At 37.4% G+C, this 20,792-nt stretch overlaps 1 protein-coding gene across 6 annotated transcripts in view; it reads left to right on the top strand.

Moving 5' to 3' along the window:
* The window catches only part of TMEM117 (transmembrane protein 117), a 472,857-nt gene that overhangs the window by 440,688 nt on the left and 11,377 nt on the right, over window positions 1–20,792 (top strand). For all 6 annotated transcript variants that reach the window (XM_027595076.1, XM_027595072.1, XM_027595073.1 and 3 more), the window contains one exon: window positions 20,142–20,271. In XM_027595076.1, coding sequence (XP_027450877.1) covers window positions 20,142–20,271 — 130 coding nt within the window. The remainder of the gene's footprint in view (window positions 1–20,141; window positions 20,272–20,792) is intronic.

Here is a 20,792-nt window from a genome sequence, read left to right as displayed (position 1 = left end):
CCCTTTTGTTTCTTCTTTAAGGCAGACATATATGCATGGTAACTACAAGTTGTAAAAAAAAAAATTCACTGAAAAGAAAATAAAGTGCTTTTAATTTGGGAAACAATCTTTAGTAGTATTAAGCTATAAAGAGAATTAGTCATAGGAAGAAATTTTACATTTTCTCAATTCTTTTGAAAATTCCATGCAGAACCATAATCATTGGGAAAATAATGCAATTAGAATTAATCTGGCCAGCATACTTATATAACTTTTTATTAGTATTAAAAATAATAAAATCAGCAGACCCAAAGTAAATGGATATATGGTGCTGTTTTAATTATTATTTCCAAAGGCTGAGGTAACTAAAATTTCATGCATGATGTTGTAAAAATTAAATGATGCACAATAATTTGAAAAATGAGTTTTTCTTATACAATTTGGCCTTTTCAGCTCCGTGTACTTGTTTAGAAATCTCTCTCTCTTCTGGTTGATATTGCTTTAGAATGATCAAATTCCTGTTTGAATTTAATAGTGAGACAGTGTTTTGAGTTTCTCAAAATGAAAGTCTGAGACATAAAGAGATTTAGTTCTGTTTGATTTGACAATTCCTTTTCATTGGTTTTTGGAAGTTAGGTAGAGTCTGTTCTGGTTATTCCACTCAAGATGTAGGGCATTACCCATAATCACCCAACCTGTATTTACCTTGAGTCAGATATGATCAAATGTGTATGGAGAGCCCTAGGAGACTGGCCTGTCAAGATTCCATTTGCACGATGGACTGAGGAGTATTTTGGGAAATAATCCATCCTACAGGAATAGAACGTTGACATAGAGAAGCTTGATAGAAGTAGCCTATATCCAGCACCAGAAGACCGGGGTGCCTACAGCAGAAAGTATGAGGATGGATCAGCCTAGTACCGGACCCAGAGAAGAAGCATAACAGGAAACCTCTTTGGCAAGTTAGCTGGAGGCAAAACCAGCAGTTCCAACAGTGGACGGAGAGGCTAATGAGAATCTTCGGTGGCTTTCCAGTAGGTTCCCAGCAGGTTCATGGACATTGTCCTCTGTAGTCAATATGTGTTTTGAGTCAGAGAAAAAAAAATAAAGGAAAAGGCAGATGCTACTTGGTAAAGAGAGAACCGAGTTTATGTGCACTTGTGATACCCACTGGTTGTCTTCCCAGCGTATGGGTGCGGTGTGTGGGTGCGGTGTGTGGGTGCGGTGTGTGGGTGGGGTGTGTGGGTGCGGTGTGTGGGTGCGGTGTGTGGGTGCGGTGTGTGAGTGGGGTGTGTGGGTGGGGTGTGTGGGTGCGGTGTGTGGGTGCGGTGTGTGGGTGGGGTGTGTGGGTGCGGTGTGTGGGTGCGGTGTGTGGGTGCGGTGTATGGGTGGGGTGGTGAGGCAATTTTTTAAGACGAAGAGGTCCTGAAACGCCTTAAGTTTTACTCTTCCTTTAGAGGGTATCTTAGGGAAGATAAATTCATGTGCTAGGATAAGAAAAGAATGACAGATTATAAGATTGCATATAAAACAGCTAAACAAGAAGAATGGCATTTATCAAACCATAACTGAACTACACATGAATGGAAAATTATAAAGGAACATAATGTAGTTAAATTAAGTTCCTTGCATTCATTTAACATTTATGTTATTACCTTTTGAATGAATTCATGGTGTCAATAGCATCTTGAAAATATAACAGAATTAAATAACAGAATTAAAAAAATAACAGAATTAAAAAAAAATAAGAGGGTGGGGCGCCTGGGTGGCTCAGTCAGTTAAGTGTCTGACTCTTGACTATGGCTCAGGTCGTGATTTCAGGGTTGTGGGATCAAGCCCCATGTTGGGATTCATGGGAGTCTTTTCCTCTCCCTCTGCTCCTCCCCCTGCTCTCTCTTTCTCTCAAATAAATAAACAAAATCTTGAAAAAAAGAAAAAACAATAAGAGGGATCACAGTAGTGCCTCACTAGGTATCCCACTGAGTTCCTCTAAACTATTTTGTTCTATTTATTTTATTTGGAAAATTTTTTTCCAGTATATTTCCAGCTCTAACTTCTTTTCCAAGCTGCAGATCCATTTCCAATTGTCTTCTGGACATCGCCTCTTCAGTATCCTATAGAAACCTCATACTTAACAGTCAGAACTTATTTTATTGCCTTATCATTCTCCCCAAAATTGCTCTCCCTCCTGTATTTTATGGTTGTGGTTGTGGTTAGTTAATGATGTCACCATCCTTTCAGCTCTCCAGTGAGGAAAATAGATTTCACCTTTGCTTCTCCCACACCTTTGGTTCTCATATCCAGTATATTGACATCCATGCCATTATCAATTTCTCAAATCTCACTCCTGTCTTCCTACCACTGGACTATAGGCCCTCACTATGTTTGCCTAGACTTTTGCAATAGCTTCTTAACATGTTCTTTCGCAGTTTCTCCATTTGGCAAAATCTCAGCCAATCTTAGTCATCTTTTCAACAGAGAACAAAATCACCTTCTCTGGGAAACCTTCTTGAATGTTCTCAGGCAGGATTACTCTTTTCCTGCTTTCTGCCCCTTGGCACTTTACTCCCTGCTTGCAACATGGCATTTACCATATTTATGAAACAATTTCTCTCTCTTGATGTCTGTGTCTCTATTATACTGTGAGATGCTCTAGGACAGAGAAGTGTCACAATCTTCTTTGTGTCCCCAGAATGTTGCACAGCACTGAAACCGTGGCTATGGAATAAGTGAGATTGACTGACTGATGACTAAAGGAAAAAGCATAGCGGAATGACTGAGAAGGACGTTTAGTGTCAGAAAGCAAAAGAACAGGAGGACAGAGTTTGGCTAAATGTAGAACAAAACATTCTAAGTGTCAGAGCTTTTTTTAGGAAGTAGCAAATAACTCTTCTCTAGAAATGCTCACAGAGTGGTTGACTGCTTGTCAGAAGCTGGACAGAGGACGCATGTAGAGGTAATTCAGTCAGAAATTGAAGTATGCTTATAGGTATGAAACCCCTTAGGTCATCTTAGGATTTCTAGTAATCAGTAATATCTGCTTTTAACACTGGCTTTGTAAGTTTATTTCCCATAAATAATTGGGAATGTTTTCAGATGGAACTAAACAGAGAAAGGAGGAGTGATATATCAAGTAAATATAAATGACTACCACAAGTTTTAGAATATTGCACATTAAACCCCAAGTACCCTGTTTTTCAGATTGAGAACCACTGGGGATTTGTGTAGTGGTACTGTCTCGAGTACAGGGAGCAAATTCCTCCCGCTCCAGGAATCCTGCCTTCTAGTTTGGCATTAAGGGACATTGCCCAGCCTGCACTTAGAGTTAGTCCAACCCTGTCTGCTTGTGCTAAAACGTAACTCTAATATCCTCTGGGTTTTATATTAACATAAATAATTATAACGCATTGTTTTTATATAGCACTCTCCTCTAAGGAGCAGAAAGTATCTCATGAACATTAAATCTCACAGCACACTGCGGACATTAAGAGAACACAGGTGATATTATATCCCTTTTGAACTCAGAGCCGAAATGGAATTACTTCAACCAAAAGTAAATAAAAGTAAGATTGAATAAAAGCAAGATTTATAAGAGGATATAGGGTTAGAATTTAAAGGAAGAAATTGACTATGTTGGAATTACAGAGAGATTTAAAGCCCTCTCCCCACAAAAAGAAGAAAGAAATTGCTCTGAGAAATGGGAAAGTGACTGGAGTGTGCATATAAATATTTGTATTTGTATGTACAAAAATAAAATAATATATGAACACTTCAAAAATTTGGAAAGCAAGGGATTTTTCAACCATCTGTAATTTTACTACAATAACAGAACAAATTTGGTGTATTATCTCCATGTCTTTTGCTAGTTTTTATTTTGTTTTGTTTACTGTGTGTCTGTTCTTCCACTTGAATTATAGTGTATATTCAATTTTCTATTATGTATTTTTTTGCTTAACAATGTATCATAAAGGTTGCATAATTATAATTTTGAGGAGCTATATAATTTTCTATGGAATGATGTACCATAATTTGCTTCCTTCTTTTATCACAAGGTTGTTTCCACTTTTTCACCTTAATAAATAACAATGCAATGAAATCTATCTTTATGCATAGGATTTTTAATTTTGTAAATTATTTCCTTAGCACAGATTTCCAGATTAGAATTATCAGATTGATATGGATGTGTAACTACATTAAAACATGGCTGCATAAACATGCTCCCAAATTAATATGTAAATGAGAAAAAGAAATAATAAGAAAATAACTTTATCTAAAGACCAACTATATTTAGAGGTTGACAGAACAGCTCTTTAAAAGTGAAAAAGCAAGCGATTTTTTTGTTTATGCACAAACAAGTGGTGCTTGTTTTATTTTCCATCACATTTTCATTTAATTTCAATTACTTTGACAGTGTGAAGCCAGATAAAAAAGAAAAAGTTGAATCTTAGAGAAAACACAAATTCATACCAGATGTAGAAAAGTAGATTTGCTTAAAGAGCATATAATTTCTCTTCCCTCTTAATTTTACTGTATATGGGTTGAATGTTCTTATAAATAATTAAGAAAGTGTGTGTGTGTACCAGTACTTGAAGTCCTGTTTCAAGAAGGTAAATGAGATTGTGAAGTTTTCTTATTGCTTACAGAGGCATTGGGAAAAATGGTATGTGCATAACTGTTTTCTGTGGTGAGTTGTTATATGGTTATCTGATTTATGCCATAGTCATTTACCAAAGTAATTATCTCAAAAGTCAAGGATAAAAAATATTGGCTTTGGTTAAAGTAAACATTAAAAAAATATTGATGTGTGATGTAAATACTGACCAAGGAAACTGCCTGGCTAATGTTACTCCAAATGGCAATCAATCTAAATGATGACTAGAGTCTGAAGTCAATACTAGCTTAAATATGAATAAGGCATGCAGCCTTAACCATGGACTTGGGAATCTCGAGGATTTAATCACTTTTCTCAATAATATTCTTGCTGATGCTAAGTCCTATGCCCATTTGTATCTGTTTTATGGTTGAAAGCAATGTTGCAAATTGCCTCAGGTTAAAGTGGGACACCAAAAACATTTCTGCTAGCTCCCAGAAATTTTGCAAACCATTCCCATTTTTATTGTTTAGCAATTGTATTCAAATGATACGCATTGAGTGTTGTGGCAGTTCTCTAGGTTGTATTTTCTATTTTACTACATATTCTAGTAAGCAGGGTCTATCTTGGGGAAAATAGGACTGAAGCCAAAATGTTATAACAAAAGTGGATCTGTGAAAGATGATCTTTAGATAACCTAAGCCTAGATAAACCAGAATTACTGGGAGAAATTCATTTGTTCTGTGTTTAAAACCAACAACTCCACAAATGATAGCAAAGACAAACAATGTATATGGCTGTCTCCAACTCCTACAGCATGGTGATGATCTGCATACTCTCAACAGCCTGTGGTCACCATGAAAATGGAAGGTAGAGAATGAGTGGTTAGTTTACTCATTGACTCACAGTTTGAATGAGGGACTCCTTTTCCAGTAGGTCCGTGGGGAAACTGCCATATGCCTATGTTACAGTGCTTCCATATTACCCTATACGTACTATTTAACTTGTTTGCCTCTTCTCTTAAAGGATAAGTTTCTTGGAGGCAGGAAGGTTTGATTCATATCTTTGGTATCCAGGGCCTTATACAATTTCTGGCACATAGTAAGCACTTAGTAAATATTGGTGAATAATCAAACAATTGAGTTTGTTTTTGTTTTTGTTTTTTTACTTCCTACTATGGATTCAGCATTGTGCTAAGGACTGGGTATACCCTCAAGGAGCATATAATCAAGACGTAAATATGAAAAGTTGATGAACACCATGCAGTGGTTTATCATGGAGCTATAACAGAAGGTTCTTTGGTGCTAGCACTAAGGAAAAAAGCCAAAAAGAGTTACATATACCAAAACTGTGACACTGTGATGGTTAAGTGAATGAAAGGTGGGCATGATCATACAAGTTAATCCAGAAGTACCAAGGTCTGTTTCCACCATTACTTGATTCTTATTCAATTTAACTACTAAACTATAAGCTCCAAGACGTCAGGGTATGCTTGAGTTTTTGTTTACCATTGTATTCCTAGGGCCTAGAAGAGAACCTGGCATAAAGTAGATAATTGAGCACTTGTTTTGCTCAATATTCTCTGTTGGTTGTGTGATTGAATCATTCCTATCCTCAGTTGTCAGCTTAGATGTCACCTACCAAGATACCTCCTCAAAGGCCCTCTTTGTTACTCTTATTCTCAGTCCCTAATTTACTTCCTTAAAGGCAAAGAAAAGAAATTAACTATTAGCCAGGAAAGCAAAACAAGTATTAGCTTAGGAATGTTGGTGGTAGAAGCAAGATATAGTTTCAGTAGAAAATCCTAACTATGGAGATCAGGGTAGTTGAGGGTATGGAGAAGAAACAAATGAACAATTGTGGGCAAATATGTCTATACAATTCAGCAGTTTCCTTTGAGGCTTGACGAGAGAGACAAAAAGAAACTGGTTAAACCAAGATGGTAAAAGGTAATTTCGAGCCAGGACAAGCTAAATTCCTACTCACCTTCATGAGTGCCCCAGAAAGAACACTGGGTATCTACAGGGCTGGATAGAGCCTATATGTGGCTCCTACTCTTTCACTTATTAGCTGTATTATAGTAGGCAAATTCAGGCACCTTCTCTGCACCCCAGTTTCCACAATTGCAAAATGGGGGAAATAAAAACCTCTCTAATAGAATCCTTTTAAAAATAAAACAAGGAAAGGTATGTAAACAGCTATGCTTGGTGAAGAAATTATTTCATTTAGCTCATTGAATGGTGGCTGTTGTCATAACTGTTCATCAGTTATAGTGCCTGGCTAGAGATGTGGCAAGCAGAATATTAAGTAATATTAATAAATGGAAAATTTATTTCCTTTAGAGGACATCTCTTTATTTTGGATCATTGCCTCAGTAACCTTACAGACCATGCTATCAGGAAAAGCATGCTATATAATTGTCAGTGAGGGCAGGCTAAATGATAAACCACTGACCTGAAAAAGAAAAATTTTTAAAAATTGTTAATTATAATATTTATTCTTTCACATTGTATGTGATCAAGGCTCAGGACGTATAAATGAAGAAATCTTTCAATGATTCTGAGTTAATTAGCATAACTTGCAGGTGCTTTTCATGAAAACACCTCAACATTGTTCATATGTACTGTTCCCAAAAAAGAGATGTAAGAAGTACCCATTTCTGGCTAAGACAATCAGGTATCTGTATTAAAAGGCAAATGATATGTGATTAGTTGAAATTTTTAGTCTGTGGTATCACTGCTAAAGAGTGGATTTACTATTTAAAAGAGAAATGCAGTATTAAAAGTTTAGGTATCTGAGTTAGAATTGGGATGGAATTCAGTCAGCAAATCACATCTTTGTAAAACAATTTAGAAACTTTATTCAGAAAATTAATTTCTGAACATAGTCTAGCTCCTGAATGGTTTCATAATGATGTTGATTTGCCAACTTCTTCTCTAGTGAGAGGTAATGAATCAAGTGTACTTGGGTTTATATAAGAAAAATAACATATTAATTGATTTATGTATATATGTTGCACATATCCAAAAAGCAAAGCCTTTGGCAACTGGCAAATGTAATAATTTCACATTTACCTATGACTCACCAAGTATCATCCAATGCTTGAAGGCAAAATTTTGTGTTTTTATGTTTAGTTTTTACGATTACTTTCAGATAGCGTTTCTGTGCATTAAAAGTCAATTTTCAGAAGCATGAGCTTACCAATTTTATGAATAAAAATGTTATGAGATATTATCCTGAGGTAGCATAAAATTATTTTCTGATAATTTTTAACACCTTCCTCAAATCCACTGTTACTTTGTTCCCACATATGCTTGAGGATATTGCTTGGAACATTTCTAAATATGACACATTTCATTAGAAATCTGATATATTGCACAGAGATATGAAGCTTCAACCTCATAACATTACAATGTACTTGCCAACATTGATTACACTGGCATTCTATTTAAGATCAAATATCAAGAAGGAGTTTGAATAAAATTATTAATAATGTTATATTTATGGAAATTGTGTCATCTTCTACTGATCATAAATTGTGAACAAGAAGAATTAATCCTTGAAGTAAGGGGTTCCCAGTAACACAGTAACTTGAAACAGTTCATTGACACATAGAATAAGGAAAACTTGTTATAGAATAAAATAGTTTGTTAGATTGCTATGCAAAAATACATATATTATTATCCTTATAGTTCTCATTCTTGTGTTTCTGCTCTGCATCATCACCTACATAGTATAAAGTTCTATCACTTAATGATATGCGCAGGCACAATATGCGAGGAGCACAAATCTTACCTTCATACAAGTTCCAAATAAACCTAAAAGTTGTCTTTTTAGGAAGTTGCAAAGTTTGATAGCCATCACTAGTGGGCACTAAATCATCCCCAAATCCATTCTGTTTTCCCATGCAATGATATAGGAGTCTGCCATCAGAGCGCCTAAGCATGATGAAAAATAGCCTCAGGTGAGAAAACCGAAGTGCAAAGAAGTTGGGGAGATAGTATTCATTACTAGAAATATTCTAAGTTTAGAGCCAAATCTATGCATTGGCAATAAAAATTCTAAGATGGTCATAAACCATCTAGAGTTAAATGCACATCTCAGCCTGCATACTTTGGAGGCTTTGTCAATGACTTGCAGGGTAAACATAGACCCACTACCATGCCTTTACTTTGCAATGGAAGTTAGGTAGCATATTATCTGAGAAAATATAAGCTGCAACATACCATTAAAAGGAAACTTTTCAATAAAATATAAGTTAGCATCAAACAGAAACACATATTGGCATGACAGTTGGCTTTTAGGTGGGAAGATAATTGTGACATTAGAGCCTGATGGGGGGATAAAAGTCAGGAAAAGTTTGATATGCTGTACAAAAATGTCTTTGGAGTCAGACTGACATAGGTACAAATCCTTTTGGCACCAACCAACTGTGCAGCATTGGGCAAGCTACTTGACTGCTCTCCGAGCCTCAGTTTACTTCCATCTAAAATGAAAAAAAGCCTACCTACCATATATATTTGCAGGTGGTTCACAGTGGATCAGATACTTGGCATAAAGTAAGTTCATGACCTATGTTGGTTTGCTTAGTCTGAATAGAATATGAAAATATAGTTTATCTCCTCAATAGCTGTTTTCTTTCTCCTAAATAGAGTTCTCAGTGAGAGGGATGTAATGAAATATAGTTCACAGGTTACTGATTAAATTTCATCTGGTCTCTCTCTACCGTTAATCCGTTGGATAACATGGGTGGAGTCTTGTAAGCTCACTCTCATTAACTATAACTGTAAAAGGGAGAGGTTAGCCTATTTATTACTGGCATTTGATATATTTTAAGAATAGATGCTTTGCATATAGTGGGCATCGAATAACTGCTGAATTAGTTGAATAATAGTGTGATGCCATCCTATGGGGGACTTGAATGGGCTATTGAGAACTTCTGCAAGAAATGAAGACTTATCGTTCTCTCTATTAATGCTATGTGGAATCTATAAGCCAAGCCCACCCCTGGGTTCTCTGGATGGATTATGTCAATATAGAGACGGGCAAGTACTAACCTGCATGCAAGTCTTCTTTACCCTAACATATAAACTTGTTCTCCAAAAGGACCCCGAGTGGGAGAATATCTCTCCCATAGGTGGCTAACAAGGAAAACAAGGTATTTTAGGTTTTTCTTGGCCATTGACCTTTGGACTGACAATAGTTTCAAAAAATTTTTCAGTTCGCTGAGGGTATAATTCTCCAACAACAAAATGCATTTTATTCTTTCCATCCCTCTACCCTGCCACTACATATCTCATTTTCCTAGTCTTTGCTCTCTTACTTGAAGGTTGATAATTTGTCTCTAGAGCTCAAAGGATGAACATTCTTGACCTAAAACTCATCGAAGAAAGGCCTGGAAAGTCTGACAGTTCAAATCCATTGCTCTAAAGGTTTTACTTTCTGCTCCTTTTATCATTGGGTGGTCCACGGGGGTCAGAGGCAGAGACTCTGTGATTGCTCTGGAATCTGAAGTCTTTACTGAAAGATAAAATAGAAGGAAACCGCACTGGGTACAGAGCAGCAAGGATCCAGCTTATTGTCTCTAAAAGCCTGCTTCATAAAAGGCACAATGAACTTCGCCCAGTGTTGCTCTGTTTTGTTCTGTTCTTCAGAAACACATCTATTTTGACTTTACAGTGATGGTCATAATATTTATCAACTGGCACAGCAGAGTTACTGACCAATCAGAGTAGACATCAGCTATAAGCAACCAGAATATCCATACTGGTGGATACCAGATTTTAACATTCATCTTAAAACGTACAAAGAGAATCTTAGGTCTCAGATTCCCTTATTCTACCAAAATTCAATTTATTTTACACTAACAAAATTTATTTGAGATTAGTGTAATCATAGTTTCTCAGTAGTTACTGATTCTTTTTCCTGTTCCCACTAATAAAAACTCCTTGTAAGAGTTCTGTATTATTGCCTCTACTTCTCACTTCCTATTTTCTCTTGAACAGACTCGTCAGGCTTTTGTCCACAAAATCCTCTTCCTCTGGAGCTCAGAGGTCCTATTATGATCAGCAACCCTCATATTGCCAAGTTCTGTAGTTACTTTTCAGTCTTCCTACTCGATATTTTAGGTGCATTCAACAGAGTTAATCACTACTTCCTTCTTGAAACATTTTCCACCTGGCTTCTAGGATGCCACTTTCTCCTGTTTTTCTTGTCATGTATGCCATTCCTTTTCAGTTTTCTTTACTGGCCTCTTGTCTTACAACTTCTAAATGTTGGAGTGCCTCAGTGCTCAGTCCCTGGCAAGTCTCCTCTCCTGGCTTTGTATACTCCCTTTCCAGGTGATTTGATTCAGTTCTATGGCTTTAGGTCGATGCACGTGCTGAGTCCCACATCTATATCTCCAGCTTTTGCCTCTCCTGTAAAGCTTCCCAACTACCTACACAATACCTCCATTTGGACGTCTAATAGTAGCATGTTTTGAATAAATCTCTGGATTTCTTACCCACTTCCCTATCTTCTACAGGTGTATTGGTTCCTCAATCTTTCTTTACCCAGTGAATGCTACTGGTTGTTCTAGTAACTGGTAAATTCAGAAGTTCAGTTGATAATACCTTTAAAATACATGTTGATCTGAATACCTGACCACCCATACCTGAATACTTTTACCCATTATCAACTCACAGCTAAACTATTGCACTGGTCTCCTAACTGGTCTTTATTCCTCTGATAGCCAGCCTACCACACTTCACATCACTCAAACGCCTACAACCACTCTAAGCTTGCTGTTTCTTTCTTTTTTTTTTTATGTTATGTTAATCACCATACATTACATCATTGGTTTTTGATGTAGTGTTCCATGATTCTTTGTTTGCGTATAACACCCAGTGCTCCATTCAGTACGTGCCCTCTTTAATACCCATCACCAGGCTAACCCATCCCCCCAACCCTCTCCCCTCTAGAACCCTCAGTTTGTTTCTCAAAGCTTGCTGTTTCTTGAGCACACCTATCTCATTTCCTCCTTAGGGTCTTTGCATTTGCTACTCCTTCTAGCTGATCTGCTTCTCCTCCAGAACTCTGCAGGGCTTCCTCTTTCATACCAATCAGTACTCCATACAAACGTCACCCCTGACAGAGAACACACTGAGGCTTGATGGAGGGAGGCAGGTCGGGGATGGGCTAGATGGGTGATGGGTATTAAGAGGGCACTTGTTGTGGTGAGTATTAGGCGTTGTATGTAAGTGATGAATCACTGAATTCTCCTGAAACCAATATTGCATTATATGTTAATTAACAAAATTAAAACCAAAACCAAAACAGAAAAACAAGATCATCCTTGAAGAAGTTTTCTTTTGACTAACTAAACTAGCGCCGACCCCTAACTCACTACTCTTCATCCCCCAACCCTACTGGATTTCCTTCAGAGTACTTATTACTATTTGACATCATATTATAATGCTACTTGCTGATTTACTGGTCTCCCAACTAGAATATATGCTCCATTAGACATTCCTGAAAAAAAAATAATCATAGAAATGAACCCATTGCAAGAAATCCTACAGGTAATTTACCTTAACCACCCACCTGATATTTAGATCAACTTCATACTCTGTTATTTGTGAAGTGAACATTTTTATATTGAATTACATTTACCCATTGATCTCTACTATTACTATTTTTTTCACAGAGAAAAATGACCTCAATATTAAATAAAAATTTTACCAAGGACAATAATATCTATTCTTTTGACAGCATGCAATTAATTTTTTTCTATAGCCCATAGAAGAAATTAGTCATTCAGACAATTGTATATGACCATTGCTGGCAGCTTGCATAGAGTCAGAACAGATACTGGAGCAGTGACATTTTGTACCAAATGTGCAACTACAATAAAGCACAGAGTAAGCAAAGGGCTATGTGCTATTGAACTGCAGCCAGTATGTGAAAAATGACATAAAAGTGTGTTGTCTAAGAACTTCCTTCCACTAGATTTCCCTCTTTCCTTACAAGGAGAAAGGAGTTATTAGGAGCTCTCCTTTAAGTAAAAAATAGGTCAATTTTTTACGTAGTTAATATTCATTGTTCTTAAGAAGTGCAAAATAAGTCAAGTTGTTTGGTAACTGATGGAAGATTTCATCCAAAAGGACTTATTACTGAGTTCTAACAATGTGCTTCTTTAGATCTTGCACTAACTTTGGTTATCAGCACCTTGTCATAGGCAGGGGTTTGGTTCCTCCCATGCCCCCCACAGAGGAGTCTCTAAGATGTCAAGTACTCTCTCTTGTGTACTGGTGAACTGTATTGCCCTAGTGAGGGATATTGATTTCCCATTATTCCTAGATGCCACATGACACATTTCTAGTAGTTGTAAACACTTACAAGACTGACTTTTATTTTGTCCTTCATCACATCAGTCTGCCAAAGCAGGACATCTGTTAATGAGTCCCTGTGCATTTCATCAGACACCCTTCCATCTTGGTGCTTAAGGCATGATGCTCTCAAGGGATCTAGATAGAATAAAGCTTGTTTTAGAAAACCAACTGCTGCTTTGCCAGAACCTCATAGTCGGATCTTTTAAAAGGAACAAAAACTATACTTACTTTTCAAATCTACTCTGGGCTTGACTTATTTGCCTTTTCTACAGGCACTAAACCATTACTTCTATCTCATTGATATGTGTTGGCTTTAAAATTAGCCTGGAAAATTCTTACTGGCCCTCGGAAGTAAGGAAGATCATTGCGGAAGAAAATAGATTAAATAACGTTACAAAATGGCCCTTAGGATAAATTAGATTGGGCAACAACTTGAGAGTTAATTGGTATCTTTGAATATACAAAAACACATGAAAGAGTCAAGTTCTTTAAACATTTTAAGTAAGGGTCTACAGCCTGACTTGGGATTTGTTCTAGAGATGAGTGTAATCGGCCATCTCTACTACTTGTTGACAAAAGCCTACTTCCACCAGAAAGCCAAGATCTTTCCTTAAAGATTTTAAATTTTTTAAATAGCATATATGCCCCCAGAATTCATTTGCCCTTGGGGGGAAAATGGTGAATATTAAGAGAAAATGAAAGAACAACATATGAGAAAAAGGTGTTTGTCAAAGGGCATCTGAGTAACCTTCTGCTATTTCTTTTTTGTTCATCACTCACATTTACTGCAGGGCATCGCCTCAAAGATCTTCCTGCCATCAGCCACTGTGGGAAATGACCCCCCCACCCCACTCTGTTTAATCACATGTTGGTTTACATTCTCTTTTTTGTTCTTGGACTAGATTGAACGTGTCTCATGAGTTTCTTTAATTTACTAAATATAAATATGATAACCTAAAAGGGTGTCTTGGATCATCCCAACAACCATTTCTGGTAACTCCCCAAACATTAACTCATCTCATAATATTTACATTTGACAACTTTCTTTCTGTAATTATCCACTATCTCCTTTCCTCTGTGATCTTTGGCAAATGGTTTAATCTTTGGGTTACTCTCCATATATTTGCAGTATGTCTAGTTTATTGGGGGGAAAAAAACAACCAATTTTTTTTTCATAATAATGAGTCTCAGATTGATGTGTAATATTATTCACAAAAATAAGTACTTGTTGTGTTACCTAAATCCATTCTGTGTTGCCATTTACATGAAATCAAAAAGGGATTGTTGTACATGTTTAACTTTCAGAGAGTTACATTCATCAATTCAACAAATTTTTGAGTTCTCCCTATATGCTAAGCACTATTTCAGGTGTGGGGAATAGACAAGTGAACAAAGAGGGAAAAACTTTTGTAAGCTCCCTGGAATGGGAGAAGCAGGGGAAGAACAAACACATAAGCAAAATCTACTATATGTCAAGGTTTTCAAGGATTTACTCAGCCACTCAGCCAAGTGATACTACAGCAATTTTGCCATTTAGAGGAATGATAGAGTTGCCAAAAGAAATGAGACGCTGGAATTCTTATTAAGAAAGAATAATATCACCTAAAGCATGAGTACAATTCTTCAGGCCACCATGGCTCACTGTTACCTAAAATCCTGTTGCTAGGACACTTGCTAACATAGAGAAGCTAAGGACATTCACAAGCTGGGGAAATTTTTGGTGAACTGATGTTCTGATATTCATGGGATTAAATTTGTTTTTGAAATACGAGGAGAAATAGAGATTAACAAACAGAAAACAGAGCGTATCTGTCAAGTTCACTTTTGAAATCATTTTAAGCTTAATAATCTAATGTGTCTAAAGAGGAGATATAGAACTTACTCCATTGAAAAATGTTGCTACTTTTTATTAACATTTAAGAATCTACTGTTGGTTCTATTTTAAGTGGTTATCAGTACTTTTCAGTAAAATGTAACCTAATCTCTCTCTTAATTTCCTAAGAAAAACGGCCAATATTTGGCCCACCAAAAATACAACTTTTGTTCTGATACCATGGCTTTCGTTTTGTAGGGTAATCAGTGTTATTACATTTTTTATCCTCTAACGCTTCTCTAAATAGAAATGAGGTCTCTTCATTTGATTTGGGAAATCGAATGCTAGTTGGGGAATTCAAAACAGTGTTGGTTTCAAGCTTGAGTTCCTCTGCATAGCACCAACTTCTTTTTCTTGGCCCCAAGGCATGCGTCTCAATGAGAAAGCATGAGGGAATGATGAATCCAGCATATCCTGAGACCATTTTGCCTATATACTTAATGCTGCCTTGAAATTCTGTCCAAATATGGTCCATGAATGATAGGGCCACATTTGGACAGAATCAGATTTGGACGCATCAGTCCGAATTACACGTCCAAATGTAATTTGGACATCAGTGTCCAAATGCGATTTTTATTGTGAGAGGCAGAGTAAGCCATAGTATATAAGAAATAAGATTAGATATATACCATGGCACTGCTCATTTATATTGATATGGGAAATATGCCCATATGAATGAAAATTAACTATTTCTTATATGAAGCAAGGTATAAAGTTGGAAGTCTGTTCATCACCATGAACTGATGAGAACTGGAGTAGCATGTATGATCTGATATGCCTAAATAATTCTCACCTCACTGAACTGCAAATGTGATAGACTTCTATAGTGATTGTTAGATTTAATAACAGAAAGGAGTAAGGAAGCTTTGAATTACTAAATATTGATAACATTTCTTGAAGAACAAAATAAATGAGCATTTCATAATAGGCACAGTATTAACTTATCTCTACTGTGGTCTTAGTAGCTAAACACATCTTGCCTTGTCATTCTCTTAACATTCTCACCTTGTGTTCAAATATACATTTTACGTTTATGTGGCAGGAAAGAAAGCTATGATTCTCATAACATTTATATCCAAGCTGTGTATGAAAGTCGCTATACATCCAGTTATGGTGTCAAGAGAATCTCAATATTTTATAGCAATCACCTGTTAGTCACATGTCCCTTCTTCCCAGGCTGATTAGAAGCCAGTGTCCCTGGGACAGTTGCTTAGTGGAGAAAGAGTCACAGTTGGTCTTGTTCAAATCCAGGTCAGATTAAAAAAAAAAAAAAAATGAAAGCCCTTTGGGGTGGGTGGGAGAAGCAGTTTAAATCTCTTCATGGAACTGGCTTTTGGTGGGAGACAAGCAGGAAAGGATGATCATCGTGACTCTCCATTAGAACAGATGCAGCAGGTCAAAATAATCACAGTTTGGAGTAAAAAACAGTAAGTGCTGTTCACAGAGATGGCATGGCCTGACAGAGAGTATTTATTCTCTGGGCTGTGTTCTGCCACATCACAACTGCATCATTTTGTGACAGCCTTTCTGAGACAGATTTCCTCATCTGTAAAATGGGTTAATAATAGGAAGCTTTCAGGACCATTTTGTACATAGATATGAATATATAGCCTAGGATGATGCTAGAACATAGCGAGTTTGATAATTGATGCCCAATGTCCACAGATTTCCTCAGATCTTAGTTACTCGTGTTGCCAGCTTACCAGCTCCCGTCTGCAGGGTAGCAATGCCTCCCTTCCCCACCAGTAAATTCCCCCACAGGTATTTCTGGAGGTTTCAACAGTGTCACTGCATTGCACAAGAGACCAAGTTGCTCTTGTTCTTCCATCTTCCTCATGAGGTCACCTTACATGTCTCTTGAGAGAGGATCCTTCCTTATAGTTCTGCTCCCAGTGCCCTCTGGGAGAACACCACTCTGACCAAAGTCCCAGTCAGAGACCCCAAGAGGCCAGCACTGTGCAGTGGATGAGAGCAGAAAGGAGAAGAGGCCCTTCGACCTTTTTCATCCAGACCTGCAAGCAGCCTTATGTGTGATTCTGAAAACAGACCCGTCTGCTTCCTCTGCTTTAGTCTCAGGATAACCTTGATCTTGGGATCATGTGGGGAAACCACATTGCTGTCCAGGCATTATCTCATCCTCCCAAGGAGCCTGTGAGGTTGCTATATTTAACCCCAATTTATAGATGAAGAAGCTGATACTAGGGAGATTCAGAACAGCACCCCTCCTCCCCTTTTACCTCCTTTAAGTAAATACCTGGGGTATCATCAGCTTCAGATACCCCTGCCCATGAAGACAAGCCCCACACTTCCTGCAAATGATAGCAATTATTATTAGCATCCCAGTCTAAGTCAAGTGAGGCCAGAGTTTACGTTGACCCAATAATGAGTCCAGAGAAGTATGCAGAGTAGGAACTGAAGTACAGACATCGGAGTAACAGGGAGAGAAGGAGGGGGGTAGGGAGTTCCAAGACTAAGGAAAAGAGTTTTAAAAACCAAAATATGGTGATTATAAAAAGTAATGTAGAGCAGATGACTCTAAGAGAATATATCATCTTTTTTATTAATCTTCTTTTCAAAAGCTTTTCTTACAAGGCACCAGCTACTTTTATCATACATTCCCCCAAACTCCCTAAGCTGATCCCATCTTTAAAAAAAAAAAAAAGGAAAAAAGTAATGCCATCATCCAGATAAGGAGCAAGACTTTCTCTTCTCCTTCATCTGCACTCCATTTCCTTCATTCATCTTTCATTCTCCAACTACAGGTGGGAGATCTTTGAGGAACTATTTTTTGGTGAAGGAAGTTTTGATCTCATTCTACAAGAAATCTCTAGAGATTACTTTCAAACTAAAACCAATTTCATACCCAGTCCCATGGAATAAAAAGCTAAATGAGAATAGTCCAAGAACATCTTTCCAAAAAGAAGGTACACTAAGTATACTTGCTCAATTACTACCAAGAAGTATTCTCTTTCTTAAACCAAGAAATAAAGAAGAGAATTGCTCTGTTGATAATGCTTTGTGTTGTTTATCTAGGGCAAGTGAAAGATACTCTGGTTATCAGTCCCTTTATGTGTCAAGCATAATTTTTCATGGGAGATGTCAGTTATATTTTAGCAAAAGACCAAATTCAATTCCAATTCTCTTAGCAATAGTATTTCAAGTAATATAGGAAGAGCAAGGTGTTGATGAAAAATAAAGGAAAATGCATTTTAATAAAATGTAATAATTCACAAGTATTACTAATCCATTTTCTTCTAATATTTTAGATCGAATGTTCTAAATTATCCAGCTTATGCTTTGGGTTTTCTGAATTTTCCAAATTACATGTCTATTTACTGCTGATGTATGAAAAGCAAGGAGAGGTGAGACCAACAAGATATGTGCATACACAACAATAGAAAAGATGATGTGCTATCATTTCATTTTTCTTTTTGTGTCTTTCTTTTTTTTTAAGATTTTATTTATTTATTTGACACAGAGAGAGAGAGAGAGAGAGCAGGAACACAAGCAGGGGGAGTGGGAGAGGGAGAAGCAGGCTTCCCGCCAAGCAGGGAGTTCGATGTGGTACTCGATCCCAGGACCCTGGGATCATGACCTGAGCCGAAGGCAGACGCTTAATGACTGAGCCACCCAGGTGTCCCACTGTGTCTTTATTTCTTATTAGCAGTTTGGAGTGATCCATAGATCATGAAATTAATAGACATTGAAAACTTTCCTGGTTACTACCACCCACCTAGGTTCCTTTTCTCTGAAGCCTATTCTCCTTTGACCAGAATTCTCAGCAGAAAGGGGATTTGTGGGGTGCCAGGGGGGCTCAATGGATTAAGTGTCCGACTCTTGATCTCCACTCAGGTCATGATCTCAGTGTCGTGATAACGAGGCCCGTGTCAGGTTCCGTGCTGGGCAAGGAGCCTGTGTGAGATTCTGTCTCTCCCTCTGCTCCCCCCCACCCCACACACCTGCTTTCTCTCTCTCTCTCTCTCTCAATAAATAAATAAATAAATAAATAAATAAATAAATAAATAAAGGGAGTGGAATGGACATGGAAACTCCTATGATGTTCAGGCACTCTATTATTGGCACATCTGTATCAGCTGAATATATAGAAGTCTTGGAAAAATTTACTTTTTAAATTGAAATAATGGGGGTGCCTGGGTGGCTCAGTCATTAAGCATCTGCCGTGGGCTCAGGTCATAATTCCAGTGTCCTGGGATCGAGCCCCGCATCAGGCTCCCTGCTCTGCAGGAAGCCTGCTTCTCTCTCTCCCGCTCCCCCTGCTTGTGTTCCCTCTCTCGCTGTCTCTCTCTATCAAACAAATAAAATCTTTAAAAAAATAAATTAAATAAATGGAAATAATGTACTGAAATTTGAAATTCATATTTTGTTCATTACTTTTTTCAGTAATATTTTTAAAGATGTTCACTAATTATAGGACTGATAATTTAGGGATTATTTAGTTATTAAAAGTGAAAATATGTGTATTAATGCCTATGGATCCACCTCAAATGTTTCTTCATATTTAGTGTCTTTTTTCTTCACATGCTAGCTGTGAACTTTAGTTCGGTGCTATATCCAAAAACCAAGAGCAGATGAGACACCTAAAAATATCCTCATTTGCATCTGTTTCCCTTCCTTATGAGAGGGAGGGTCATCCCTCCTGATTTTGCCTTACAACAAGAAAATAACTAAGACAATTTGGGAATTAATTCATCGTTCATCTCTCATGCTAGCATGTCAGGCCCTCCATCATTTGGTTCAAATTGATGCTAAATTGCAAGAGAACAGAACAGAGTCTTTGGCATTTTTCCACTTCATGTAGTTCCTAGCAGAGGTGATTAATAAAAGGCTCTTGGATGTGGCTTGAAAAACTTGGTTAAGTGAATTAGATCCTCTTTACTTTGTCTTCTTACACAAAACATAGCATTATGGGGTTCATATTTTTTAAAGGTAGTGAAATAAAATATAACAAAATTACCACATATTTATAAAATATGGATCTCTTCCTTCCTATAAAAATTTAAGATCAGTTCTCCAGAATGAAAGAGAGAAACATGTATAGATGCAAATCAATTCTCTATTGGTTTCTTATTACCACATTAAAGAGAAAATCTGAGGATGTAAGTTATGACTTAATTTTGATTTTGAATGCATACAACTACCTAATGTACATAAAATAACCATCACGGAATGAAACAGATACATCCAACAGCTTGCTGCATTTAAATGATTTTAAAATAAGTGCTTGTAAAAAGTCAATTTTGGGTGTTTTGCTGCTTAGGAATGAAACAAATCACAAATACGTTTTTATGTTGATTTTCTTTGACAGGACTGGGAATTCCCACATTTTATGGGAGATGTTGATGTAAATCTTCCTGGGTTGCACACTCCTCACATGCAGTTCAAGATTCCTTTCTTCCAAAAGATCTTCAAGGAGGAGTATCGTATTCACATAACAGGTATGCTGTAACTTTGAACGTGATTTGACTGTCTCCTACTTAGAGTAATACCAGCTGCTATAAAAAAGCAAGTGGGGGGGCGCCTGGGTGGCTCAGTTGGTTAAGCGTCTGCCTTCGGCTCAGGTCATGATCCCAGGGTCCTGGGATCGAGCCCCACATCGGGCTCCCTGCTCGGCGGGAAGCCTGCTTCTCCCCTCTCCCACTCCCCCTGCTGTGTTCCCTCTCTCGCTGTCTGTCTGTCAATTAAATAAATAAGTAAAATCTTTAAAAAAAAAAAAAAAGCAAGTGGTAACATTTTAGAGGCATGCATACATCTAGTTTTATTTCTCACTCACTTAATAGCGCAAGGTGGTTCTGGGTCAGTTGGGGGTTCCAAACTATCATTCTGGGACTTGGGCTATGAGCGGCTTTAGTCATTTGGATTTCAGCATCCAGCAGGCAAAGGGGAATGGCGAGAATGGGGAAGAGGACGAAGAAGGCTTCTCTTTTTCCCTAATCACCTTGACATATGCCCTCTAGTA

This window comes from Zalophus californianus, chromosome 9 (assembly GCF_009762305.2).
Source record: "Zalophus californianus isolate mZalCal1 chromosome 9, mZalCal1.pri.v2, whole genome shotgun sequence".
In the NCBI taxonomy this organism is placed as follows: Eukaryota; Metazoa; Chordata; class Mammalia; order Carnivora; family Otariidae; genus Zalophus; species Zalophus californianus.
The sequence above is the reverse complement of the archived record's forward strand: the minus strand, read 5'-3'. Positions and strand labels throughout refer to the sequence as shown.